The sequence below is a fragment of the Aspergillus brunneoviolaceus genome (genome assembly GCF_003184695.1).
Source record: "Aspergillus brunneoviolaceus CBS 621.78 unplaced genomic scaffold BO95scaffold_53, whole genome shotgun sequence".
Classification (NCBI taxonomy): Eukaryota; Fungi; Ascomycota; class Eurotiomycetes; order Eurotiales; family Aspergillaceae; genus Aspergillus; species Aspergillus brunneoviolaceus.
Genome location: NW_020290783.1, coordinates 190,185 through 215,859, shown reverse-complemented (window position 1 = coordinate 215,859; position 25,675 = coordinate 190,185). Strand labels below are relative to the sequence as shown.

The 25,675-nt window shown below is 55.5% G+C and overlaps 9 protein-coding genes across 9 annotated transcripts; 6 read left to right on the top strand and 3 right to left on the bottom strand.

The window, feature by feature from the left end:
• The first annotated feature begins 1,361 nt into the window (after nucleotides 1–1,361).
• BO95DRAFT_483970 (uncharacterized protein) lies at nucleotides 1,362–2,885 on the top strand. The gene has a single exon (XM_025590319.1). It carries the CDS (start codon nucleotides 1,424–1,426, stop codon nucleotides 2,672–2,674), a length of 1,251 nt encoding a protein of 416 aa, XP_025440035.1. The 5' UTR covers nucleotides 1,362–1,423; the 3' UTR covers nucleotides 2,675–2,885.
• A 729-nt stretch (nucleotides 2,886–3,614) lies between these two features.
• BO95DRAFT_501804 (uncharacterized protein) lies at nucleotides 3,615–5,607 on the top strand (the record flags this gene model as incomplete). Its single annotated transcript, XM_025591022.1, has 3 exons — nucleotides 3,615–3,690; nucleotides 3,939–5,410; nucleotides 5,491–5,607. 3 exons carry the CDS (start codon nucleotides 3,615–3,617, stop codon nucleotides 5,605–5,607), a joined length of 1,665 nt encoding a protein of 554 aa, XP_025440034.1.
• Nucleotides 5,608–6,379: 772 nt separating this feature from the next.
• On the top strand, nucleotides 6,380–7,440 carry BO95DRAFT_501800 (SDR family NAD(P)-dependent oxidoreductase; the record flags this gene model as incomplete). The annotated part of the gene is made up of 4 exons (XM_025591021.1): nucleotides 6,380–6,455; nucleotides 6,513–6,616; nucleotides 6,672–7,152; nucleotides 7,208–7,440. The coding sequence occupies 4 exons, from the start codon at nucleotides 6,380–6,382 to the stop codon at nucleotides 7,423–7,425; spliced, it is 879 nt and encodes a 292-aa protein (XP_025440033.1). The 3' UTR covers nucleotides 7,426–7,440.
• Nucleotides 7,441–9,324: 1,884 nt separating this feature from the next.
• Nucleotides 9,325–11,492, top strand: BO95DRAFT_394186 (tubulin beta chain). Its single transcript, XM_025583686.1, has 6 exons — nucleotides 9,325–9,359; nucleotides 9,444–9,467; nucleotides 9,537–9,562; nucleotides 9,619–9,660; nucleotides 9,713–10,558; nucleotides 10,629–11,492. The coding sequence occupies exons 1-6, from the start codon at nucleotides 9,348–9,350 to the stop codon at nucleotides 11,032–11,034; spliced, it is 1,356 nt and encodes a 451-aa protein (XP_025440032.1). The 5' UTR covers nucleotides 9,325–9,347; the 3' UTR covers nucleotides 11,035–11,492.
• On the bottom strand, nucleotides 11,441–13,525 carry BO95DRAFT_475179 (TPR domain protein; the record flags this gene model as incomplete). Its single annotated transcript, XM_025589839.1, has 3 exons — nucleotides 11,780–13,525; nucleotides 11,672–11,758; nucleotides 11,441–11,614 (listed from the first exon to the last, which is right to left on the bottom strand). Exons 1-3 carry the CDS (start codon nucleotides 13,316–13,318, stop codon nucleotides 11,441–11,443), a joined length of 1,800 nt encoding a protein of 599 aa, XP_025440031.1. The 5' UTR covers nucleotides 13,319–13,525.
• A 290-nt stretch (nucleotides 13,526–13,815) lies between these two features.
• On the top strand, nucleotides 13,816–15,830 carry BO95DRAFT_207384 (PLP-dependent transferase). Its single transcript, XM_025581085.1, has 4 exons — nucleotides 13,816–14,519; nucleotides 14,571–14,911; nucleotides 14,964–15,416; nucleotides 15,473–15,830. The coding sequence occupies exons 1-4, from the start codon at nucleotides 14,141–14,143 to the stop codon at nucleotides 15,719–15,721; spliced, it is 1,422 nt and encodes a 473-aa protein (XP_025440030.1). The 5' UTR covers nucleotides 13,816–14,140; the 3' UTR covers nucleotides 15,722–15,830.
• Nucleotides 15,831–17,194: 1,364 nt separating this feature from the next.
• On the top strand, nucleotides 17,195–19,412 carry BO95DRAFT_445080 (glycoside hydrolase family 28 protein). The gene is made up of 4 exons (XM_025587056.1): nucleotides 17,195–17,918; nucleotides 17,976–18,296; nucleotides 18,352–18,497; nucleotides 18,560–19,412. Exons 1-4 carry the CDS (start codon nucleotides 17,646–17,648, stop codon nucleotides 19,293–19,295), a joined length of 1,476 nt encoding a protein of 491 aa, XP_025440029.1. The 5' UTR covers nucleotides 17,195–17,645; the 3' UTR covers nucleotides 19,296–19,412.
• Nucleotides 19,413–19,560: 148 nt separating this feature from the next.
• On the bottom strand, nucleotides 19,561–21,758 carry BO95DRAFT_445079 (putative amino acid transporter). Its single transcript, XM_025587055.1, has one exon. The coding sequence runs from the start codon at nucleotides 21,634–21,636 to the stop codon at nucleotides 19,894–19,896; it is 1,743 nt and encodes a 580-aa protein (XP_025440028.1). The 5' UTR covers nucleotides 21,637–21,758; the 3' UTR covers nucleotides 19,561–19,893.
• A 193-nt stretch (nucleotides 21,759–21,951) lies between these two features.
• Nucleotides 21,952–23,917, bottom strand: BO95DRAFT_207355 (uncharacterized protein). Its single transcript, XM_025581084.1, has one exon. The coding sequence runs from the start codon at nucleotides 23,427–23,429 to the stop codon at nucleotides 22,368–22,370; it is 1,062 nt and encodes a 353-aa protein (XP_025440027.1). The 5' UTR covers nucleotides 23,430–23,917; the 3' UTR covers nucleotides 21,952–22,367.
• Nucleotides 23,918–25,675: the final 1,758 nt, after the last annotated feature.

Genomic DNA, 25,675 nt, shown 5'->3' with positions numbered 1-25,675 from the left:
GAATAACAGCAAGAACTTTAGATGAAATCGAAGAACATACAGTGTGCCCAGATCGAAGACCGAAGTGAATTAATTGCGAGTCCCAGTCGAAATGAGCATGCTTATATATATAGGTATGTTTGGTGAATCAGGCAGCCGACAGAAACTTTGTGACGAGATGTGGGGATGGGATTGCTTGTCACATTTCGAAATCCAGGGCGGCCGGTGCCTTACTTGAGAAAGGGCTTAGACCATTCCTGGCGTAGGTTAGACATAGACTCGAAAGAACAGCAGCGTCTCTTCACGGAATTTCGCCTCTTTTCATCATCAGCATGTCGGACAGACAGTTTCTCCTAAGCTAACATGCTAGCTCACCGGTTCGTTATACTCTATACGGTAGCTTTTATATCCGACGATCACATCACTAGTGCAGCCGATTGTACTACTTAGAAATGCGTGAGAAGTCCTTTTCGTGAGCAAGAAGGCTCGTCACCCGCTTTGGTGGGGAAGTTCGACAGCAAGATACTCCAAGAACAGATGCACCAGCGGCTGTGGACCAGACAGATTCTCAATTTCCTGCTCGCATGTCACAACGCTGGGAGGTTTGAAGAAATTCGAGTCCTGGACATGCGAGATGACCTGGAGCAATGGGAGATTCTCAAAGATCAAGCTTGCACAGATGTGTTACTTTGCTGCAAATGACAACATCTTTTGCTCGTGACACAAAGGATGGGAAGCTTGAACCTGAGCACAATAATGAGAAGAAGGATGAAGAGGGAGTTCTGAACATTCGAATTCCTGGCGGTGATATTGGCTCTGTCTTGCCGCCAGATCTGGCAATCCATTGGATCTGAGCCATGATTCTGATTCAGGGCCTTAGTTTTGGGTACCTACGTTGGTAGAAGCCGCCCTAGGACGTGGAAACAAAGCTGGTATCTAGCCGTTTTTTATCTTCAAAATGATTGACTGACTGAGAGTAAAACATGTTCAAATGCTATTGTTAGGATAACCCAGACTCTCACAGCATACATGTGCCGCAACTTAGAACCTTTGTCTAGAAGCTGATATATAAGTGGACAATCGTCTTTGCAGAGATATGCTAAAATAGTAACTTACCTAGCTTTGTGATGTTACCATGATAGACGTCCGAGTAAGTGGGGCTAGTCCAGACAGGGATTAGCGCTTCCGGTACCTGTGAGCTAAACAGACCAAGCAAACAGCACCGCTGACACAGGTTGTGCTGCATAATCCGAGCCTTGTCCAATTATATGTAGGCTAAACTACTGCTCACCTAAGCAATGCAGCTGCATTAGCAACTGCAGCTCCACCACGATCGCATCGATCGTCTCTCAATTCCTACCCAACTCTAACTAGAGCAATATCAACAAAAACATCCATACATCTTGCAGCGCCGTCGTCAGCTGATTCAACCGGGCTTGCCAGAATGACGCCCTCACCCTCGCGTGTCGCCAGCATTATGCTCGCCTGGCACTCGCTCGAGCTCGTCTCGTGTTCCACCCTCCAAACGCTGTGGGCAGGGTACGGCCACATCTGCGCCGTCTCCGCCCGCGCCACCACCCCCGAGGCCGCCGCCCATCTCGCCCAGCTCTGCGGGGTGAAGTCGAAAAGCACAGGGGCCACCTTCCCGCTCATCCTAAAGCTCATCTCCCCACCCAGCAAGAAAGCCGGCACCGAGGATGAGGGCCACCTGCGCAAGATGCTGAGCTACGAGGTCGAGCAGTGCTTCTACAGCGAGGTGGTGCCGCGGCTGGGCGACGAGATCGGCGTGGCCCAGTGTCTGGCCTCGACCCGCGACATGGCCGGTAAGCCTGGCGAGAACGAGCTCCGGCGGCTCATGGCCACTGTCATGGTGGATCTGCGGCCCGCGTATCCGGTGGCTGGGGGCAAGAGGAGTTCTCTGAGCACTAGGCAGGTGCGTGCGGCGCTGGACTGGCTGGCTGGGTTCCACGGTCGCTCGTGGGCGTTGTTGCCGGGTAGCAGGGATGAATTGGTGCTGCCGCCGCTTGAGGAAGCGAAGAGGCGGCGGCAGTGCAGGAGTGAAGAAGGTGGTAGCGGGTTGTGGCTGAATGGTGGCTATACGTACCTTGCTACCCGGCGGAAAGAGTATGCTTCTCTTGTCGATGATACCGACTCGGAGTGGTCCGAGGCGCTGTGCAGCGCACCGGAAGGATTTTCCATGTCTGTGGCTGAGATGGTGGCGTTGGTGTTGACGCCCTCTGGGAGGCCGATGGAGTCCTATATCCATGGGGACGTGAAGTCGGAGAACCTGTTCACGTCGGACAGTGGGGAGCGCGTCGCGTTCTTTGACTTCCAGTACGTCGGGCTGGGCCTCGGGGTGTGCGATCTCGCCAAGTTGTTCACATGCTCGGTCCCGCTCGACATGCTGGTCGAGGACGAGGATTATCTGCCCGAGCAGTTGCCGATGCAGGATGGGGAGAGAAGCCTGCTGGAGGGGTATCGCGCGCGGCTCCTCCAGGGTCAGCAGGCGGACGTGTATCCGTGGGAGACATTTCGACGACACTGGGAGACGGCACTTGTGGACTGGTGTAGATTTCAGGCCTCTTGGGGGTTCTGGGGAAATACAGAGTGGCTGGAGGCTCGGGTAAGATCGATCCTTTGCGATCAGGGTTGGAGGGACTGGCTATATCAGGAAGTTAGTTCTCGGGGTGATTGATGGAGATGGGACTGGACCAGGACTCAGTGCCGTGCTTTCTATTGTGAATTATAGATTTCCGAGCCAGACTAGAACTTCCACCCAGACCAGCATTCTGTGGGCATTCAACCAGCCTTGGTCAATAGAGATGGGTTGGCTAGACTCCCGACACATATGCGAATCACATAGCAAACATGCTTAATCGGAAAGATTAATCTTGTCGAACATCGAGAATAGAAGTTCTCAGTGCTATTGGGCGCCGAAGAAGAAACGTCTCAGGCATCATTACTCGCAGTTGTATGACCTGGGATTCCCAGCCGAGTCAAGGTGGCACAGTACAGGGGGCCATGTGATGAAGTTGCACAGGCAACCAGATAGGAATACCCGTGAGACCTTGAAGCAAACCCTCGTCTCCAAGGTGATTTGAACATCCAAATCAATTTTCCGACTGGGCAAGCCGGGCCGCATCCAGAGCTAATGCTGTGTTTGCCAGGGTGTGCACTTTCAGCTCTCTTCGAAACACTCTTGCAGCCTTATTAGATGGGGCTTGAATGGCGTCGAATCACACTCCTAGAGACGGTTGTCTCAATTGGAAGCTTGATCGGCGACCAAAAAGCAACCGACAATTCTACAGTCCCCGATTGCCATGTTCTTGTTAGTCGAGTCTATCATCAGGCGGCCCATCCCCTCGAATCCTGAACCCATGACAATAAGCAATGTCTTTCATGAAAAGCAATATCGCAGCAAACAAACTGTGCTTAGAGGTGTAAACATTGACAATGCGAGACAATCTTGACTAATGCGTCGATGGGTATGGCTTCTTCTGAGGAAATATCTTTATATCGGAGAATAAATAGTCGCGTGTACGTTCTTCAGGAAGTTTGAGACAGTATGATATTTACCCATTTCGGTTCATCACTGCTAGCCCTGATACGGGAGACCACGTTTTGTGTGACTTACCATGGTGCCCTGGTTACCCTTTTTCCTTCGTGGTGCAACAGCCATCAGTGCTGCTTGTAACACTAGCGAAGAGAACAGTAAGAATCAAATCCGACATTTGTCCCGCTTCAATGTTTTCTGTCGCTTGCTCTCCGACTGGCGTGTGCTCACTTCAACTTTCCCCAAGGCCGATATCCATATGGTACCCTACCTACCAAGTATCTTCCCCCTTTCATCAAGGACAAGGTATGATGAGTTTGACACCAGCGTCCCCAACACACACCACTTACTAATTCAACTCAGGGGGTAACGCAGTTCCCACCATGGCGAGACATCTCCCCTTTAGGACCTCCCCCGGATACCGGAGTAACGCGGCATTACAACTTCACAGTCATGCGCGACATAACCGCGCCAGATGGATACAGTAAAAGCGCCATGCTGATCAACGGCCAATTCCCGGGGCCAACGATCGAAGCCAATTGGGGTGATACAATCTCCGTGACCGTGAATAACATGATTACAACCGGAACAGAAGAAGGTCTGGCCATGCACTGGCATGGAATCACGCAGAAAGGAACCCCTTGGGAGGACGGGGTACCTGGCGTCACGCAGTGTCCCATCGTGCCTCGGTCCAGTTTCACCTACACCTTCCAGGCTGATCAATACGGGACTGGCTGGTATCATTCCCACTACAGCGCCCAATTGACCGACGGCGTCTATGGCCCGGCGATCATCCACGGCCCCAACCACGTCAACTACGACTACGACCTCGGACCCATCATGATCTCAGAATACCACCACCACGACTACTGGTCGAACCTGTTGGAAATCTTCTCCCGCCCACCAGTGATCCCGAATGTGGACAACAACCTGATCAACGGTCGCGGCATCTACCACTGCAGCGGCACGGACTGCAGCCCCGGCGCCAGTCCCTCTCGCTTCAGCTTCCAGAGCGGCAAAGTCCACCGTCTCAGGTTGTTGAACACCGGATCCAACGCCAACCAGAAGATCAGCATCGACGGCCATACGATGACCGTGATCGCGAACGACTTCATCCCCGTCAAGCCCTACAACACGGACGTCGTCACCCTCGACGCCGGACAACGCACCGACGTCCTCGTCAAGGCCACCGGCCGCCCCCGCGATGCCTACTGGCTGCGAGCCTCCATCGACATGGACTGCCTCAACTCAACCGCCACCTACCCCACCGTGACCGCAGCGATCTACTACGAGGACGCCGACCCAGCCACCTGGCCCAACACCACCAGCACAGCGGTGTGGCACAGCAACAACTGCGCCGGGGACCCCCTCCACCAGACCGTCCCCTACCACCCCCTCCCCCCACCGGGCACCCCCTCCACCACCGACACCATCGAGATCAACCTCGCCCAGAACGCCACAGGCCACTACCTCTTCTACATGAACAACGCGACCTTCCGCGCCAACTACAACGCCCCGCTCCTTCTTCTGGGCCGCACGGGCAACTTCTCCGACCCCTACTACGCCAACGCCAACGCCTACAACTCCGGCGCCAACGCCAGCGTCCGCCTGGTGTTCAGTAACATTTACCCGATGCACCACCCGCTCCATCTGCACGGCCACAACTTCTGGGTCCTGGCCGCGGGCCGCGGCACGTGGGACGGCGTCATCGTCAACCCTGCCAATCCGCAGCGCCGGGACACGCAGATGATGCAGGCGGGCACCCCCGAGAACCCCGCGTTCGTCGTCCTGGAGTGGGTGCTGGATAACCCCGGCGTGTGGCCGCTGCATTGTCATATGTCGTACCATGTTAGCATGGGGTTGTCGTTAAATATCATTGTACGTCTCTTGTTTTGTTTGCGAATGCCGGTGGGGTTCGCTGGGTGGTGGTGATAGCTACTGACGGAGAAATGGTCTAGGAGCACCCGGAAAAGATCCAGCAGCTCAAGATCCCTTCCTCGCTGGCGAAGACATGTCATGATTGGGCGGTTTTCAGTGGTCAGGAGTTTGTGAATGAGATCGATTCGGGGGTTTGAGGTTGTGTCTTACTCTCTGGGAAGCGGGGAGGGGGGGCTAAATGTTGTTTTGGGGAGGGTTTTGGCTTTGGGGGATGGTGATAGGTTTTCCAGTCGTATATTATGTAGAACCGATTGTTAGTTCTTGGCCCACACTTCGGAGTGTCATAATGTGTTCAATCTTCGATTGCGGGACGCTTGCGGGCACACTGGATGGCTTTTGGAATAAAACATGGATACCCTCAACCCAACTGGGGGTTTACTCGGTAATGATCTGTAAGGAGTTCTAAGGGTAGCTTGTTCCTTGTTCGAAGGATTTCGCTCGAAACATGGAATTCTAAACCGGCCCAGGCCGAAACGAAAGCTCCAGGTACCCCCGGTGTCCCGAAGAAGCAACAAATATTTCTCCGTGCACGCTGGTGAAATGTTTAAGACATATATCGACAAGTAACGCCGGAGAAACTGAGAGATGTCCGAATCGGTATGAACTGAGATTTATCTACCGCTTCCTTGGAGATATGTCGGGCATACTCCCGGTCAGCGACGGCGCTGAAAGTGGCAAGCGCTTCCGGAGGGGCAGAGCGGAGTGGTCTATACCTAGTCCCCATCTTGGAATGTGATACCGAAAGCCTTCGCCGCTGAGTCCCCAGATTGCAATATAAAGTAGAGGAGATAGGGATTGATGATTCACGCTTCTGCTTATAACAATATAGCGAGATCCAAGACCGCTGCAACACCTCAACTCTTCTAAATTCTTGCTTCCCGGCATTGACTCCAGCGGAATTCTCGCACTATGGCTGCAACCGGCTCAGTAGCAAACCTCTTCGACGTAACGGGTATCGTCGCAGTAGTGACAGGCGGAGGGGGCGGTATGCGTCCCATAGGGATAGAACCTGCTATTCACGCCAAGCTAACGGACGTTGAAGGGCTCGGCCTATACATGACACGGGCACTGGCGACCAACGGCGCCAAGAAAGTCTACATCCTTGGACGAAGGAGACATATCCTGGACCAAGCGGTGGCGGAACTTGTCAGTCTTGCAGACTCCAACCCCCCACACAAGCATCGTTTCTCACTGCTACCAGGGCCGAGACAATGTCGTCCCAATCCAGTGCGATGTCACCGACCAACATAGCCTCAGATCCGCGGTTGCGTTCATTGAAAAAGATATCGGATATATCAATCTGCTTGTTGCCAACTCCGGCATCGCCGGGCCCTCGGGGAGCGTACCCCCCGGATCGAGCATTCGGCAAATACAAGAGGCGCTGCTCCGCATCCCCATGGAAGAGTTCACGGATACCTTCCACGTGAACTGCACGGCCGTGTTCTATACTGCCATAGCGTTTCTCGGCCTGCTCGATGCCGGGAACCGGACCCAGAACGACTACGCCCGCAAGGGCTGTCGGAGTCAGGTGATCGCCACCAGCAGTATCGGGAGCTTCAATCGCCGCATCACGGCCGGGTTCGCCTACGGAGCCAGCAAGGCCGCGACCACGATGCTGCTGAAGGTCCTGGCGACGTACCTCGTGCCGTATCGAATCCGCGCGAATGTGCTGTGTCCTGGATGTAAGCAAATGTGAAAGGAGTAAGGTGGGGACGGTATGCTGACAATAGCGGCCAGTGTTTCCGACCGATCTGACGACGGACTTGATTCATGGCAAGAGTCCCACGGAGGAAGGGGCGTTCCCGCTGGACCAGATCCCGGCCGAGCGCGCTGGTACCCCCGAGGATATCATGGGTCCGCTGCTGTATTTGGCTTCAAGGGCGGGGGCGTACTGTAATGGGAATTGTGTGCTTACTGATGGGGGGAGGTTGAGTGTTATGCCTGCTACCTATTAGCTGACGACGTTGTGGGTTGAGAAGAATGACAGAAGTCGTTCGATTCTTATCTGTGGGGAAGATTGACTTATCATTCTAGCTCTATGGGTTCCTGTGCCTGTCTTATGTTCATCTAGCTGGGTTGAGAGCTTGGTTGCAGAACAAAGTTGGAGATACTAGTAAAGCCCACTGAGCGTCGGTAGTAGGATAGAATATCGAGGGGTTGTGGGTATAACGCGGACACATCCCCATGTTCTGAATATATTGGTCGTCATTCTCGATAGGACACAAGAGGCTCGAATGTTCAATATATGCAGGATCAACCCCGCTTGCGCCTTGAGTTGATTAATAACTGGTGTAGATGGTTCCATGGTAGACAATCCATTATACACCTACCAATTTCCATCACTAAAAGGGTTGCTTCACTCACCACATTGACGTCCAACCTGGTTCACCCAGCCACATTACCGGAAAGCTCTCTACAGTCACCGTCTCGATACAACGAATTTGGGACGACGTGATTCGCGAAACAACGAAATTTAGCGAGACATGTTATTCGATATACCGATGCTCGGCACACGGAAAGTATTTTGCTGCAGAGAAAACCGCTCTTCATCCACATCGCCCGGATCTTGATATTAGACTCCCCCCCACCACAACGTCCGCGATGACGCCAAGCAAGACCTTGACATCGACATCAACATCATAAAAACCAACATTACACCCCATTAAAGGCAGCATACGAAGCATACTCAGAGCCACATGGCTATAGAGAAAGCGCCACTAGTCACGGTTGAGGAGGCTCTGTATTGTGTGCGCACATTACAGCTTTTTATAGAACAGCAGGACGACAACAATGATGGGGCTCTCAGGTCACTCCGGGAGCTTCAGAAGCGTGGACGGTTTTGCTTTCGAGAATGGGGAAAGGAGTGGGAGGCGAAGTATGCTATTTCTTCTATGGATCTTATTATTTCTCCTTCTCCCGCTTCGGAGGCTGGCCACGGGTGACTATACGCTCATGGCTTCAGTTTCCGATGCCTTATAGAGCTTCGAAGTGTCTAATGGTTGTCTAGGAATAGCGATGCTCTCCGAAACAAACTCTTCGCGCAGAAAGCGTACATCTCAACTGCAAGCGATAGAGATGGTTTCATATAAAGAATCAGTGGCTTGAAAGACAAGCTAGCCGCCTTTATGCGTGGCTGACGCAAGGGTCTAGGACTGGCAATTGGAGAAGGAAATTGCAAGGTAAACAACGTACGGAGTATAGTGTAAGGGGTTCGGGTGTAGAGGAGATGGGGATGGAAGAAGAAAGTCAAGGACGGTTTTGGGAATCTGTGGTCAACATGTGATCATGCTAGAATTTGGGTATGTGGGTGAGCCCAATCGATACCTTTTGGTTACATGTTACACGCCTTCATTGGGACTGCTCTCAGTATGACTGGATGTTCCGCCCAATGGGCAAGACTGAGTGTTACCTGTCAGAATGTTAAGGGGTAAAGGAGCGACCGGGCCGAGCGGCACCGGTGACGCTAAGCACTAGGCGGGTTAGCGTGGTGTGATTTTGACGATTTCGATGATTTCGACAACACATCCGAAGTTCTGGCCTGACGGCGATACCCTTATCGGGGATCCCACATTCAACTTATCACACACACGGAACGAATTAGGAGTATTTCCTATTTCCACTGAAAACAATCTAGCTTAGCTTAGCTTGGGGTTAGGTTCCTTAGGTACCAGCCAAGCCAGTCTGACCGCCAACCTCACTCAGTGCCTCAACCTTTTCTCCTCATTTCTCTCCTCCGGATCTCCTTCTGTTTTCCCCCCAGTCCCACTTCCTCCCTAATCTCCCTATCCCACCCCCCCCCCCGAAGCAAAGCCCTACCCCCCCCCCCCACCCCCCCCCCCCCCCCCCCCCCCCCCAAATACCCTCACCATCATCCATCATGCGTGAAATCGTGAGTCGACCTTTTTACACTAAGTTCATTCATCTCTTGAAAGAGATGAAACAAGAAATACTAACAGTTCCTCTCCACATTTAGGTTCACCTCCAAACCGGCCAGTGTGTACGTTTCACCCATTCTGGAACTGCCAGTCATCTATCTACCTAGTACTCACAAACTCCCTCTCTACAGGGTAACCAAATCGGTTCTGCCTTCTGGTAAGCTCCAGCCTTTATCCCCTCTCCATCCCCCGTTATGGCTAACCCCCCACCAGGCAGACCATCTCCGGCGAACATGGCCTCGACGGCGACGGCGTGTCAGTGACCCAGCTGGCCCTCGACTCCTTCCCCTTCTGACATCCATCCTAGATACAATGGCACCTCCGACCTCCAGCTGGAGCGCATGAACGTCTACTTCAACGAAGCCGGCAACAACAAGTACGTGCCCCGCGCGGTGCTGGTTGATCTGGAGCCCGGTACGATGGACGCTCTGCGCTCCGGCCCCATGGGCGGCCTCTTCCGCCCCGACAACTACGTGTTCGGCCAGTCCGGTGCGGGCAACAACTGGGCCAAGGGTCACTACACCGAGGGTGCGGAGCTGGTCGACCAGGTCGTGGACGTGGTGCGCCGCGAGGCCGAGAACTGCGACTGCCTGCAAGGCTTCCAGATCACCCACTCCCTGGGAGGTGGTACGGGTTCCGGCATGGGTACCCTCCTGATCTCCAAGATCCGCGAGGAGTTCCCCGACCGCATGATGGCCACCTTCTCGGTGATGCCCTCGCCCAAGGTGTCGGACACGGTGGTCGAGCCCTACAACGCGACCCTGTCGGTGCACCAGCTGGTCGAGCACGCCGACGAGACCTTTTGTCTGGACAACGACGCCCTGTACGACATCTGCCAGCGCACGCTGAAGCTGTCCTCCCCCTCGTACGGCGACCTCAACCACCTCGTGTCGGCCGTCATGTCCGGCATCACCGTCAGCCTGCGCTTCCCCGGCCAGCTGAACTCGGATCTCCGCAAGTTGGCCGTCAACATGATCCCCTTCCCGCGCCTGCACTTCTTCATGGTCGGCTTCGCGCCCCTGACCAGCCGCGGCGCCCACTCCTTCCGCGCCGTGACCGTCCCCGAGCTCACCCAGCAGATGTTCGATCCCCGCAACATGATGACCAACGCCAACTTCCAGAACGGTCGCTTCCTGACCTGTTCGACTTTGTTGTATGTTTCCTCTTCCAACCCCATCACCCCTCGACAGCCCCTCAATAATGCTAATTCTTCACCTCAACAGCCGCGGCAAGGTCTCCATGAAGGAGGTCGAGGACCAGGTCCGCAACGTGCAGAACAAGAACTCGACCTACTTCGTGGAGTGGATCCCCAACAACGTGCAGACGGCGCTGTGCTCGGTGCCGCCCAAGAACCTCAAGATGGCGGCCACCTTCGTGGGCAACTCGACCTCGGTGCAGGAGCTGTTCCACCGCGTCGCCACCCAGTTCACCGCCATGTTCCGCCGCAAGGCCTTCTTGCACTGGTACACCGGCGAGGGCATGGACGAGATGGAGTTCACCGAGGCCGAGAGCAACATGAACGACCTGATGTCCGAGTACCAGCAGTACCAGGATGCGTCCATCTCCGACGGCGAGGGCGTCGAGCACTACGAGGGCGAGGGCGAGGAGATCTACGAGGAGGAGGCGTAAATCCCTGCCCTGGGCAAGGCGAACGCGAACTAGCTTGTCAGGAGACGTGGCTCAGGGGATGAAAATCTGCTCTCGTCTTATATGTGTGCTTCGATCGACTTGCTTTTGTTGGCTGGTCGGTCTGGGCTTTTATTCACGGACATAATAATTTGATTGGCTTGGCGGGACTTGATTTCGTGCCTTCTTGGTTGCGTAGTGTGGCTTTTTGCTGTGGGGGTTTGTAAGATTGATGGCTTGATGGGGATAGCTGCGCGGGTGCGGCAGGTTGGGTTGTGGCGTGGCTGGAGGTATACGAAGGTAAACCTGCGCGTGCTGAACGATGAAGATGCAGGTGTCATGCTGTTGGATGAGATGGATAGTGATGCTGAGGTAAATTGAGGTATGGTAGGAGTGTCTATCACGTTGGTCAAAACTGTACAGCTTGTGAGTTGTATGGAATAAAAGCATTTCCTGTTGGTATAGCTCCGTGGTATACACCCTCACCCTCCCGCACTCCCTCCTCTTTCCCCTCCCCCACTCGCATAGGAAATACAGTATAACCCACATCCAAAATCCCAGCGCAACACCAAACAACCACGAACTATGTACACCCAGCACACTCCTTCACTTTTTCTTTCCCCCCCTCCTCCACCCCCACCTCCAACCGACAAAAACAGGACGCCCGCACCGGCACATCCGCCCCGGCCACAGCCTCGCGCACCTTCCCCTCCACCCGCCTGGCCTCCTCTGCCCTCCCCAACCGCACAAAACACTCATGCACCCCATGCAACGCCCACACATTCCCGGGATGTCTTAACGCCCGCGGCAGCGCCTCCGACATCCCCAGATCCGCCTCGTACACCGCCAGTGCCTCCTCCAGGCGCCCTTGCTCCATCAGCAGCGCCCCGTACGCGTGGCGCGTCGGCTGCATCCAGCCCCACGGTTCATCGTACGGGAGATTATCCTCGAGACCGATGGCGGTGCGGAGGGCCGAGAAGGCCGCGTGGAAGTCGCCCTCGCGGTAGGCGAGCTCGCCGTCGAGCATGGCGGCGGCGACGGCGAGGATGTCGGTGCATTTGTTGTTGAAGAGGGCGCGCGACGGCTGGACGCGGGCGACGGCGGCGTGGAAGCGCGTGCGCTCCGCGCGGGAGGCACTGGTGTCCCCCCTCGCGGCGTGGGCGATGCCCTTCGCGTAGTGCGTGATGGCTGTGGTCATGGTGTACAGGGCTGGGTTGGGCGGGAGGGCCAGGGCGAGGATGTCGGCCCATTTGCCGAAGCGGATGAGCACGTGCACCCGCACGGAGAGGAAGGCCTCGAGCCAGTCGGCCATTGGCGGGGATTGGATCTGCAGGAGGGATTCGGGGATGGAGGTCTCGAGTTGGGACGCCGTGGCGAGGGCGATCGCGGACTGGCCCGCGAACATGGCGGCGTAGATGCGGAAGTGGTAGTTGTGCGAGCGGTACAGGGTGTAGAAGTTCACGGCGCCCACGTGTTGGTGGTACCGCTCGTCGGCGGCGATGGCTGCGCTGTTCCAGGTGATGGCCCGGGTGTAGTGGCCGCAGAGGAGGTCCAGGTGCGTGGGCATGTGGTGCAGGTGTCCGCCGTCGGGGACCAGGCCGCGCAGGTGGTCGGCGATGGGCAGGGCGGATTCGGGCGCAGGGGACATCTCCATCAGGTGGATGTAGAGGTGGAGAAGCCCCGGGTGTTGTAGAGCAGTGGGCAGGGCTAAGGCGCGGTCGAGCAGGGCTTTGATCTGGAGGGTGGGTGCTCCCTCGCTGGGTGCGCCGGTTCGCAGGTCCCACAGGTCCCACGGGTGCAGGTTCATGAGCGCGTCCGCGTAGGCGCTGATGACGTCGAGATCATCGGGGAAGGCGCGGTATACTGCCTCCATGGCTCGGGCAAAGTCCTCGTTCCATGCGGAAAATGGCTTGGTGGGGATTTCTTCAGGGTATCGTGATTGGATTGCCTTGATCAGTGCGGCTTCGACGGCGGATACGTGGGGAGCGTGGGATTCGGCTGTCTTCGCGGCGGCGTGTCCGCGTCGGACGACGGTGGCTAGTTCTACCTCGTCGAAGTAGCTCCAGGGCTTGTTGTAGTTGGCGCCGATGGCATAGGCCAGGCCCCAGTAGGCCATGGCGCAGGTCTCGTCGGAGGCAATGGCTCTCTCGAAGCACCGGGCGGATTCTTCGTGGTTGAAGGCGTACATCCAGATGAGACCCCGGTTGAACCATGCTTGGCTGGTGGAGGAGGTGGTGGTGACGGGGCGGTGGTAGCTCCCAAGATCGAAGTAATCCTCTTGTGACATGGTGATGGTGGTGGATTGAGCTGATCGTGTGTATATTTTGTTGCCAATCTGTTGTTCTCAGCCACGATGGCTAAAGGACAATATGATGGGGTCGGGTCTTGGCGTGGCGTGATCAACAATTTTATTTAAGGATGTGTATGAAGCTGCACTGCTCTCGACTGCCACTGGGAGAGGATAAAGACGATAGACGCTATGCCAGGCAGCTCAGAGGGAGTGAAAAGTGTTGATGCGGTTGGAAGCGGACGAAGGCATCTTGAATCCACCGTCACTTCTCCAACAAGCTTCTATTTTGGGTTAGTCCACGCGGGGTTTGGGTGTTTGCGTTTGCTATTAACGATAAGATAAGCACGCCAGTCGACAGGCAACGAGCATGCTGTACCTAGTATACATACATGGACGACAACAGTCCCGTATAGTCAGTACCTCGCAACTGCACCCGGTGGATACTAATCTTGGCTGTGATAGACCTCAATCCTACGCAGAATGCGCCTATCGAGTTGTTCCTTCCTGCAAGGCCACGTATCAGCTGAGTCACTATGCACCTTCCAGATCAAGTTCACCAGTTCATCCCCGCAGGCTTATCGTCGGACTTGATATGCAGTGCAACGGCGTTTCAGCATCCTCACATTATCCTCCCATTTGTTGTCAACACCGAGCCCCTTGGCCACCAAAAGCCCGAGCTTCTTTAATTTCTATTCTTGATCCTGGTCCGGCCCTCAATTGCTGTCACAGCCCCGCGTTCAGCTCTACAGTCAGAATAGACACCACGCGGACACACATATACAAAGCTCAACACACCAATTGTACAGACCGCACGCAATCATGATCAGCGTGCAAGCTCGAAGTTCCCTCACCAAAATTCGTCATCCATTAACCTCTCTACGCTCTCAGTCTTCCATTGCTACCCCCTCCTCAATTCTCTACACAAAGATCAACTCTCCCCCGTCCAAAGTCATCTCCAGCCGCGGCCACTACCTCGTCACCGAAGATGGCCGGGAGATCTTCGACGCAACAGGGGGTGCAGCCGTCGCCGCCCTCGGCCACAACAACCCGATCATCAAGAGCGCCATCACCCAGCAACTAGACGAAGTGGCGTACTGCTATTCGCCCTTCTTCACCACTCCGGCTGCCGAGCGCATCGCAACCTTCCTCACTGAGTCCACGAATGAAGAGATGACCAAGACCTTCATCGTTAGCTCCGGTAGACTTGCCCTTCATACTTTGCCAACTGAGCTAAGGTGAGACAATGCAGGTACGGAAGCCATCGAAGCATCCATCAAAATCGCCCGGCAGTACCATGTCGAACGTGGCCAGCCCCAGCGGACCCGGTTTATCGCGCGGAGACAGTCCTACCACGGCAACACTCTGGGGGCGCTCGCGACGGGGTACCATAAAGCCCGGAGAGCGGTGTATGAGGACATCCTGGCCAAGAATGTCTCGCATGTGTCGCCGTGCTATCCGTACCGGGGCAAGAGTCCCGGGGAGAGTGACGAGAGCTATGTTCAGCGGCTAGCGGACGAGTTGGAAAGCGAGTTTCAGGCCGTCGGACCGGACACAGTTTGCGCTTTTCTCGCGGAGACGATCACCGGGGCTGTAAGTGATGCTTCGACTAGACCAGGAACCAAGGTGCTGACCGATGCAACAGACCCTCGGTTGCGCCCCTCCTGTGCTGGGCTACTTTCCAGCGATAAAGGCCGTATGTGACCGCCACGGTGCCCTGCTGATCATGGACGAGGTCATGTCGGGCATGGGGCGTTCGGGGACTCTGCATGCATGGGAGCAGGAGGGTGTCGTTCCGGATCTGCAGACCGTGGCCAAAGGTCTCGGAGCCGGGTACGCGCCTATAGGGGCTCTGCTTGTGGGCAAGAAGGTGGTGGACGCTCTGGCCCAGGGCACTGGCGGTTTTGTGCACAGCCAGACGTATCAGGGCCATCCGGTCGCTTGTGCTGCTGCGTATGCTGTGCAGACCCTGATTCAAGAACAGAATCTGCTGGACAATGTCAGAGTCCAGGGGGACTACTTGGGGAGACTTCTGACAGAGCGCATTGGAGATCATCCAAATGTAGGGGATGTCCGCGGTCGGGGACTGTTTTGGGGGGTGAGTTGCTTTTCTATCATGGGTCATCAAAGCGGAATCTTGCTAATGAGGCGTAGATCGAATTTGTGACGGACAAGGAGACAAAGACACCCTTCCCCGTCGGTGATCAGGTTGCGCAGACCGTGCATTTGGCGGGGTTGCAGGATGAGCACTGCATTTCCTTACTGCCCAGTAGCGGAAATGTTGACGGGTCTCAGGGCGATGTTGTTCTGATTGCTCCTGCATATAACATCACCGCCCCCGAGGTGGAGAATCTTGTGGATAGGGTCGAGAAAGTCATCGAGTCGGTATTCGATCAGCCTTGACTCACCTGTGCAAGTGCCGCTTGCGTTGTGTCTGCAGTCCTGTAACCAACCTACCATAATCATATTATTAACTGGCTTGCTAAGCAACTTGGAATACGACCCCTGAGATATCCTACCAGTAAGACCGTGTCACCACGGCTTGAAAATACTCAAGCCTATGGGACTTGTTCGGTGGCCAGCCCATCTCCCGGACAGCAACTTGGGTTTCTTCTCATCGCATGGCACTTTCACCATCCACCCTCAATCTCCACCTCGATATCAGCCTCATCGGGCGTGGCTCTTGTAGGACGATTGATATTTTTCTCAAGGCCGTGGTGGAATGCGAGAGGCATGGTGCAAGTTTGCCGATCCGCGAACAGAGAGGTATCGTATCACTCAACCACATGATCGAGAGAGTTGCACAAAACAACAGGGATTTTGCTATTCGCGTTCTCAGCTATCTGAGAGCACCGGGTGATACGCTGGTCACGGAGGTGCGCGCACCTGACACTGTGAGCCCTAATGTGTTGAATTGAGGATAGGCAGTTTCTTCGATGTTTCTCTCATCATCTGGTGGTAGAAACGGGGGAAGGACAACAGTGAGCTGTAATCATAGTCCAAGGGATGTTCATTTACCCAGACTCAGACTTTACAGACAACCAGGGGCCAGGTCCGTAGGTTGGCGCTCTACATAATTGCCATCGGTATCGAAGCTGGCCGCCCTCCGACCTCCGACTGGGGCGCGTTCCATAAGTTACCATTCATTCCCGACAATCCGAGATGAAAGTGTCGGACCCCACTTGGTGCCAACACAGCCACACAGCAGGCCATGCTTAATCTCCTCGGGGGTCAGTGAAGGGTTCGTGGCCAATGGGACTCAACTGCCGAAGAATCGAAATGAATCTGGGGATGGAATGGGGGGATGTGCAGGCGCCGTTGCCAAGGGGGGTCGCTCGCGTTCAGGTTCGTATATCAGAGTGTCGGATATATTGGTATCACCCAACCGGCATATAAGTTACAGCCTACCAATATTCCGTCGTCCACTACGATGTGGAATGTCCTGGGGTTTGGTTGCTGGTTTGTTCCCATGGGCAGATTCGGTTGCTCCTCGGCTAAATAGTTCAAAGCGCGCACTGTACCCCTGTTAAAGCCGACCATTTCGCACTAAAGTCCGAAATGATTACGTTGAACTTAGAAGTGCCAGTTGAGGGTTTTGCAGGAGGAGCTCGACTCCGGTGGGGACAGTGGCTCGAGCTTGGGTGTTGAGTGTTCTGGTTCCTGAGGAGTGTGATTGTGATTGTGATGGCTGATACGGAGGAGCTATTCTGGTGGTGGTCAACTGACTCATGGGCTGGACTGTTCCTGGCCGGTTCTTGGAGGATGACGCGGCGGAATCTTGGCTCCATCGGGCAATTCAATGACCCCTGCAGAAGGAGTAATCTAATAAACACCAAGCGAACCTCAAGATGAAACCACACCAGGGGTTTTGCAGCAGCGAGGACTTCGTCTCGAGCTCGGCTAATGGCGACCGTACCAATGAAAATCGTGCTCTGACTGGGTCCTCATCCCACTCCCCGTCTCCATCAGCGCCCGTGCATACACCATACACCATGCACCTATGCACATGCACCCATACAACCTCATTCCATTCACTTCCTCCCCTGCCAAGTGCCAACCATAGCTTCAGCAACTTGGCTAACGCTTGTTGTCAAATTTCCCCATCTCGCCCCTTGGCACGGAGAATCCTGAAACCACCAGTCCGGGTCTTCAAGACCACCAGCGCTAAGCGATCCGTATTTGCCGGCTGTTATGCTCCTCACGATGATACTTAAGATGCGCGAGGGAAGACACCTCCTCTGCTGCCATCACCAACCCAGTCCTTCTTTTCTTTCTTTCTGTTAACTTGTACTTTCACTCTTTCAGTCGTTCCTTTTATTCTTTCACCATGCAGCAGCGCAGTGCGCTCCTTTTGGCCCTGGCGGCGCCTCTGGCGCTGGCCTGTGATAGCCCTGAAAACCACGCTTGTGCCTCCATCTACTCTGTTTCCTCCGTGGCTGCAGCCAGCTTCTGCGCCACCTTCACCGCCAGCGCGGTGAGCGAGACGACCGGCGTGCCGGACGCCTTCCTGTCGGCCTGCGACTACAAGACCAAGCACCTGTCCAGCGCCTGCAGCTGTCTGGGCCCTGTCACCGGTGCTGCCGCGGCCGCCACCAGCGTGGTACGAGCCATCCATCTCCATATGTCGTGACAGCAGCATCCGCTAACCCCCCAGCAGAGCACCACAGCCCCCGTCGTCGTCGCCACCTCCACGACCGCCGCCGCAGCCTCCACCTTCCAGACCTCCTCGAAGGTGGCCTCGACCAGCCAAGCGGCGTCCACGACGCTGGCCCCCGTCACCACCGAGGTCGCCGTGGCGGCCACCTCGGCTGTCGGCAACGGCGGCACGACCTGCACGGTGACCGAGTACGCGTCCATCTCGTCGGCGGTGGCCTCGTGCTCCAACATCCTGCTGTCGGGCGTCAGCGCCCCGGCGTCCAGCACGATCGACCTGACCGGGCTGCAGACGGGCGCGGCCGTGATCTTCGCCGGTGAAACCGTACGCTACCTTTTCTCCTATGTGCTCTTCTCAACCTGACTAACCCCCCCCCCAGACCTTCGGCGACACCTACGACAGCGACTTCGACCCGATCGTGATCTCCGGCACGGACCTGACCATCACCGGGGCGGAGGGCCACGTCATCGACGGCAACGGCCAAGCCTACTGGGACGGCGAGGGTTCCAACGGCGGACAAGACAAGTATGCGTGCCTGCCCCGTAACCCCTCAGCCCCTCCTGAACCGCAAAGCTAACCCCCCAAAGACCGGACCACTTCATCGTCGTCAAGAAAATCTACAACAGCACGATCAGCAACCTGTACATCCAAAACTGGCCGGTGCACTGCTTCGACATCGAATCGAGCGAGGGCCTCACGCTCACCGGCATCACCCTGAACAACACGGCGGGCGACAGCCCCAACAGCCTGAGCGGCGACGACCCGGCCGCCCACAACAGCGACGGCTTCGACATCAAGTCCTCGACCGACCTGACCCTGACCGACAGCTGGGTGCACAACCAGGACGACTGCGTCGCCATCACCTCGGGCTCCAACATCCTCGTCGACAACCTCTACTGCGCCGGCGGCCACGGGCTGAGCATCGGCTCCATCGGCGGCAAGTCCGACAACACCGTCGACGGCGTCACCTTCAGCAACTCGCAGGTCGTCGACTCCGAGAACGGCTGCCGCATCAAGACCAACTCCGGCGAGACCGGCGAGGTCTACAACATCCGCTACGAGAATATCACCCTCTCCGGCATCTCGGACTACGGGATTGATGTCCAGCAGGATTATTTGAACGGCGGGCCCACCGGCGAGCCCACGAATGGGGTCATGATTGAGAATGTCACGTTTGTCGATGTCACCGGCACCATGAGTGATGGCAAGGATTACTATATCCTGTGTGGCGATGGGAGCTGTGAGAACTTTACGTTCGAGGGCGTGAGTATCACCGGCGGGAGTGGGGATAGTTGCAATTATCCGGATAGTGGGTGTCCTTAGGTAGACGAGGGGTTGGAGAGGGGAGGTCGTGGTGGTGATGGGGGAATAGGTGGCGAGGGTGGACCGGTGGCGTGGTTTGTATCTATACTATACCATACTATACTATCAATAAAGAGCTGTGGATCGGCATTTGGTTGACGTGTAGATGGGGGGAGCTGTAAGGTCGACTGCATCGTGCAGCTGTCGACCTACGTTGTTAAGGTTAGCGGTGCTGGACAGTACATCCGCATACTGCAGTGACAGTGTACAGGTCTCAAATCAACATCTACGTACGCACATCAATGCATTGAACTATGAGCAAAGACAACCACCCCACCTGTTTATCGGATGATTTCCGCAGACCAGTCGCCCAGTCCACCTCGTCCATCTCTATCCTGTATCACATTAGTGCAACCGCAAACACCCTGAATCATTAGCATGCAACCCCGGACAACATGCACTCGCACAAATACATGGCATAAACTCATAATGCATCACAGCAACCCGTCCACACATGCTGGTCGTCCCCAACTGGCATAAAGCAATACATGCAACCACCATAATGCCCAATGCTGGTCACCACACCGAATGCACAATCGAACGCACCACAGAAAACAAGTTAAGAACTCCCCACCCAGACTGACACCGTCGCAGACGTCGTATAAATCATGAATCCAAACCCCAGCACCACCATCGCAATGTCGCCGCGCTTGACCCACGACGACTGCGCCACCCCCTTGTAGTGCAGATACGCCGGGTAGATGTACACCAGCGGCACGCAGGCGAACGAGCCAATCAGCGAGACAAACTTGTCCAGGTCCCCAGCGCCCACGGCGGACAGCACCCCGCAGCCCAGCACCGCCACCGTTCGGAACACGTTCTTCTTCCACTTGATCATCGGGTCCCGCTTGCCCGAACCCTGCCCGAACAGCTTGCCCTCCAGGATGCGCACGGCCGGGAACAGCTGGATCGGCGTGCTGATCAGGATGGCCAGCGAGTAGATCAGCTGCAGCGCGTTGACGAACCGGTCGCCCTGCGGGAAGTTGCTGATGATCTCCGTCTTGGTGTCCGCGCCGAAGGTCGCGTACGAGAGCGCCCCGACCGCCGTGAAGAGGACGGTGATGATCCCCATCACCAGGTAGAGGAGCCGGTCGAAGTGCTCCGGGTGTTTCATGGACGACTGGATCGGCAGGATCAGCCCGATGCCCTCGAAGGTGAAGATGCACGACCCGATGGTCAGCGTGAACGACTGCCGGTTGAACAGCTCCACCGTCGACGCCACACCGCGCGAGGCCAGGCTCGCGATGTCGTAGCAGTAGATGTAGCTGAGTCCCATCAGGATGAACACGTCCGCCAGCAGCGCCACGGGCCCCAGTTTGGAAATGTTCCGGATCAACGCCATCGGGATCAACACCACCAGCTGCAGCCCGATCAAAGCCCCCGTGGTCAGCGCCTCGGGCGGCGCGGAGCTCACCGCCGTCATGAACGAGTGGACATTCTCCGCCGTGAAGATGATGCACGCGCACACGAACCCGAACTGCGAGATGGCGATCGACGACAGAATCAGCGACCGCGCGCGCGGGCCAGCGATGTGTTCTCCAATGTCACCGTAACCTCCCCCGTACCGTCTCCGACACTCCAACAACAGATGGAAGCACAGGGTACTGATCAGTGACACCGTGACGAGGGTGATAGATGAGAACAGGATCCCTCCATTGCGGAAGGCCTTGGGGAGGAAAATGATGCCCGTGCCCACGAAGGCCTTGAGCAGCGTGAAGAAGGTCTTCACGTTGGACGCATCGCCCGGCCGACTGACGCGGGCGCTCTTCCGGCGCCGTAGCAGCGGGCTCCGCTCATGGGCCTCCCGTTCTTCTTCCTCCGCGATCGCCGATTCCTCCTCATCTGTATCGACCAAGTCCTCGCCCGCGAAGTTGCCGTAGTTGTCCAAGAAGTCGAGGAAGGAGGCCGTCACGCCCCGTCCGTCCAGCCGACCGTACTTGTTCTGCAAGAAGTGACGTCGGAAGCTGCCCGGTTCGAGTGCCGCGACGCTCTCCTCGACGGCGTCGTCGTTCTGGCGGGGGAGGTGGGAGAAGGTCAGGGCGCGTTTGTCGAGGCGGGCCTGCTTGGAGCGGGCGTCGATGCGGTACAGGTCCCGGTGGATATCTCCGCCTTGGAGTCTCAAGGAGGACTGAGGCTCGGGGCCGGACTCGCCGGAGTTGTGCTCGTCGGGGGCATCGGGAGGGGCGAGTTCCTCCTGTAACGAAGCGGTGAACTGTGGGTCGAGGTGTTGGGACAGGATGTTCGCCTCCCTGGGATCAGGGTCGACGGTATCCCGGAAGGATGAGCTGGTGAAGTCTGCCATTGTTAGTGAAATGGAAAGGTAGTGCAAGGAGCAAGCATTGTTGGATGAAGAGAGAGTCCAAAGAAGTCAAGGGCGAAGGGGTGCAGCAGCAGCAGCCCCATCATGTAATGGTGATGACGCTGTTGATGGGGCGCATTGCGAACTGAGGGAAGAGAAGCCACGGGATGCCCTTGGGACGGTGTGATTGGCCAGGGACTCCCCCAGTCAATGCGACACGTGACCTTTACGTTCTCCGGTGGCGGCTGACTCAGCGGACACCTGCCGGATCAGGCATCCTTCCCGTCTCTTTGTTTCGGTGGGTTTCCCTGCATGAAGCATGAAGCCACCATCGCACGTACAGTTGACAGTAAGTTACTAGGTTACACTGAGCTTCGAAACTAATTCTCTACTGCTAGACTCTACTTTCACAATAGAGCTGGTAATACGTCATGTTGTTGTTTCAGATGAATCCGATGAATTCATCCATCATCCACCTCCAAGACGTATTGGCATATGTTAACAAGTCAATACATTAATCTCAGCTAAGGAACCACAACACTCCAATAGCTTTTAGTACACGTCGCCGTACTAACAAAGGAAAGAACCCATTTGTTTTGTGTTTTTAATACAAGCAAAAGTGACATAACCAAATCCGAAATGGATATCTCCCTTCCCTCATATTCAACGGCAGAACATTAGTTCAATCATTCTCAACCATTTCCCAACAGACAAAGCTTGGTGACAGTTCTGTCTCAGGGGCAATGGCCCGGACCGGTGACACCATTATTATAATTGTCCAGCGTGGTGGCCCAGCCATTCACTTGGCTTTTTTGCGCATTGGTGAGGCCGGTCCAGTCTGCGTTAGTTTTACCGGTGAGGAAAGTGTCCGCAGCCTGGATGGTACTTGCCACAGCGGAGCCGTCCGCCCCGGTTTTGATGTTGAGCTTCGCGGCGAGCAACTGCGCATACAGCTTGTCGATTCCGTTGCTACCGGTGGTACCCTCGATCTTGGCGGCTTCAGCTGGATCAGTCACCTGGCGGCTGCCAAGCGAGATCGGTAGTAGTTCCGGGGGGCCCTTGATGACCTCAATGTGATTCTTCCAGTACCCGATCGTCCGCGTGCAGCCACCACCGCCGCCGCCGCCGCCGCCGCCGCCGCCAGTGCACTTGACCGTCACCGTTGCCGGATCACTGGGCCCGGGCGACCCGTCGTCGTAGGTGATGGACGCGGTGTTGGGATTATCTCCCTCGTTAGCACAGGTGAATGTGCGGGTGTACGTCGCCTTTCCGTCATCGGAGAACTGCCCTAGCGAGCCCTGGAGGGTGTCGGACACCGTAACGGTGTTGTGCACGAGCGTCTCAGTCGCTGGAATCGTCGTGGTGGCGGCCTCGTTCGGCCCAAACGGTTCTCCCAAGTGCCCGGAGTGATTGATAATCGTCGTATCAGCCGTCACCTTGTAGGTGCCGCTGTTGGCGCTCGGGATGTTGGTGCTATAGGGGTAGCAGTGGCTCTCCCCGGCAGCCAGGACAGGTTTAGCCGACACGTCAAGGTTCGAATCTGGTACGACTATATCGTTGGACGGCGGCTGCGTCACCTTAAGGGTTGACATGAGGCTCTCAGTTGCCTTACTGCCACCGTTCGTGATGCAGACCTGCCCGTCGATCCAGGTGCGGACAGTCCCGTCGTCCTTGGTCAGCGTCACCGTGTAGTCCACGGTCCCACTCTGACCTTGGACCAGATCGAGTACGGTTGGGTTAGCCGTCTTGTCGATTGTCCACGTGAAAGTTCGGGTCCGGTGCCCGGCGGCTGTCATCGTCTCGCTGAGCGTTGTGCCCGATTGCCCGCCCCCCTGGCCGCCCGCGGCCTGGATTTCCTGCCTCTTGCTGAGCGCTATGTCCTCAGTTCTCGGCAGGCGCCGGAAAGGCGGAGACCCCCCAAGCTACGACGAGTGCCAATACCAACACCCATCCGAGACGGAGCAGCGAGGGCGTTTTCATTTTAATATTGCCCCTTGAGTTGAAGTGCGATCGAACTTTTAAGCTTTGGTAGTTCCGATTTCGAAAACAGATTGAATGCCTGGGCGATGAACTATGAATCCTTCTCGAGAGTCAGTTCTTAGGGTGGACATCGAACGGTTATTTATCACTTCTTATACTGCGTTCAAGCCCAATCCAGGACGCTTGTTCTTTCCGATATCAAGGATCTTATCACAAGACTCTCGCGCATCATAGGAGAGAGGTCAGAAGGGCCGGTTGCTTTGGATTTCTTGGAAGATGGGCACCAGAGGTCACTTTTTCCAAGTGTGGCCATTGTTTGCCATCCGATCTATGAGTTTCGGTGGTACAATTTTGTGACTGAAGGCCCCTTCCTTTGTTGCAAGTCGCGGTGGGCGTATCACAAAGCAAAGCCACTAAAGGAGCCAGAAGCGTTCACGAGCTCTCCCCACGGAAAGCGAGGTAGGTGGAAGTGGGAATGGAGGATGGTAACGGGAACAATAAAGACGACGACGAAGAAGAGGCGGAGGAGGAGGGCTCTAATTAATACGTATGTACCTCCCACCGGTCGTCGAGACTCTATCTGGCCACACCTGGTCGTGACCGTGGTTTTTGACCGGTTATCTCAAGACAATAGGCCTAGATGCGAAAGTGTCGTCCCTATGACTTACACTCATGCGGCCTCGTGATAGCCGGGGACCACAGAGCTCATGGGAAAGACACGACTGCGATGCTCAGGCTGCACGAATTAGAAGTGCTTGTGAAGGAGAAAAGTCTTAGCGGTCTAGTGTTTCCCACAATACGGCGGACGTCATCGTTACTTTTAAAGGGCGCATCCTTACAAGTCCCCGCGTTCGGCCGAGCTAGATGGTAATTAGCTTAAGCCCCCGGGCTCTAGAAAGTTTAAATATCTATACGAGCTACGGAGTACTCGGCAACCATCGATCGGCCTAGCTCTGCCGACTGAACAGATATCCCGGGTTCTGGCACCAAGCTTACCGCGGTAGCCGCGCCTGATAGCATGGATGAATGGGCCGCCAAGAATTTTCCGCTTCACAATTACGATGTAACGTGCGACACCTATCAATAGCACGCGACTTTCTATGCTCCTTAGCTTGGTGAGACATATCATGAAATCAAGTCACGGGGACGATGGCCAGACATATAGGCCTAGTCTGTCAAAATTGTCGGTCGAGAAGAAGTGGAGATTACCAGATACGGTCAGATGTGCGTTTTGTATGGCTTCGAGTCTTAACCGAACCAGTGCTAACTGCGCGGTTGCTGATTAGCCAGACCAAAGTATGGCTCACCGGTTCAAGCTTATCTTTTAAATTCTGACCTTCCTTGGATGCTGTCGATGGCTGCGTCTAGCTCACCACAGATACACACGTACAAGCAATTAAGATTTGATGTGTCAAGGGAAAACGCTGAAGGTAATGTACGAATAAGACGACTTGATACGACTTAAAGTTCAAGCACAGGCCGGAGAGCCTAGATGATGCCACCTCTGGTCAAATATATGATGCCTACTAGCTATTCCTATTTGTACATGCGTTAGCGCAAGATCTCACCTGTCGCATAGCATAAACATCTCAATGACCAAGGATCGCTAGCTACAATGTACTATGTATCAGGCGGTTTAGATAACCGGATCCATACCTTGGAGCTCTGTCACCGACTCGGCTCCGAGGGCCTCTCAGCTTCTCTGAAAAAGCCTGATACAGGTGGAATGTATCCAGACTGGATAATAGCACTTTACACTAGATAATTGGTCTAGACATTTTCACACACAGCAGGTTGCTCTTGTTATACCACCGCTTGAATCCGTTGGTCGACCTGCGTCACTCATGCCGCCCTAACTTCGAACCAAAGCCGCTTGATGGACAGGATTCGTGGACTCTATAGTTCCCTTCGCTAATCTCTCTCAAATTCTCAATGCTGGGCTAGCTTATGCTAGTCCAGCGAACTTGAAAATGCTCCAAGTCTCGCGACCCAGGATCTAAACTAGTGTGCAGATCACTGCTACTTACCCAAACTGTTGAGTACAACATCAGGTCCCGTAAGC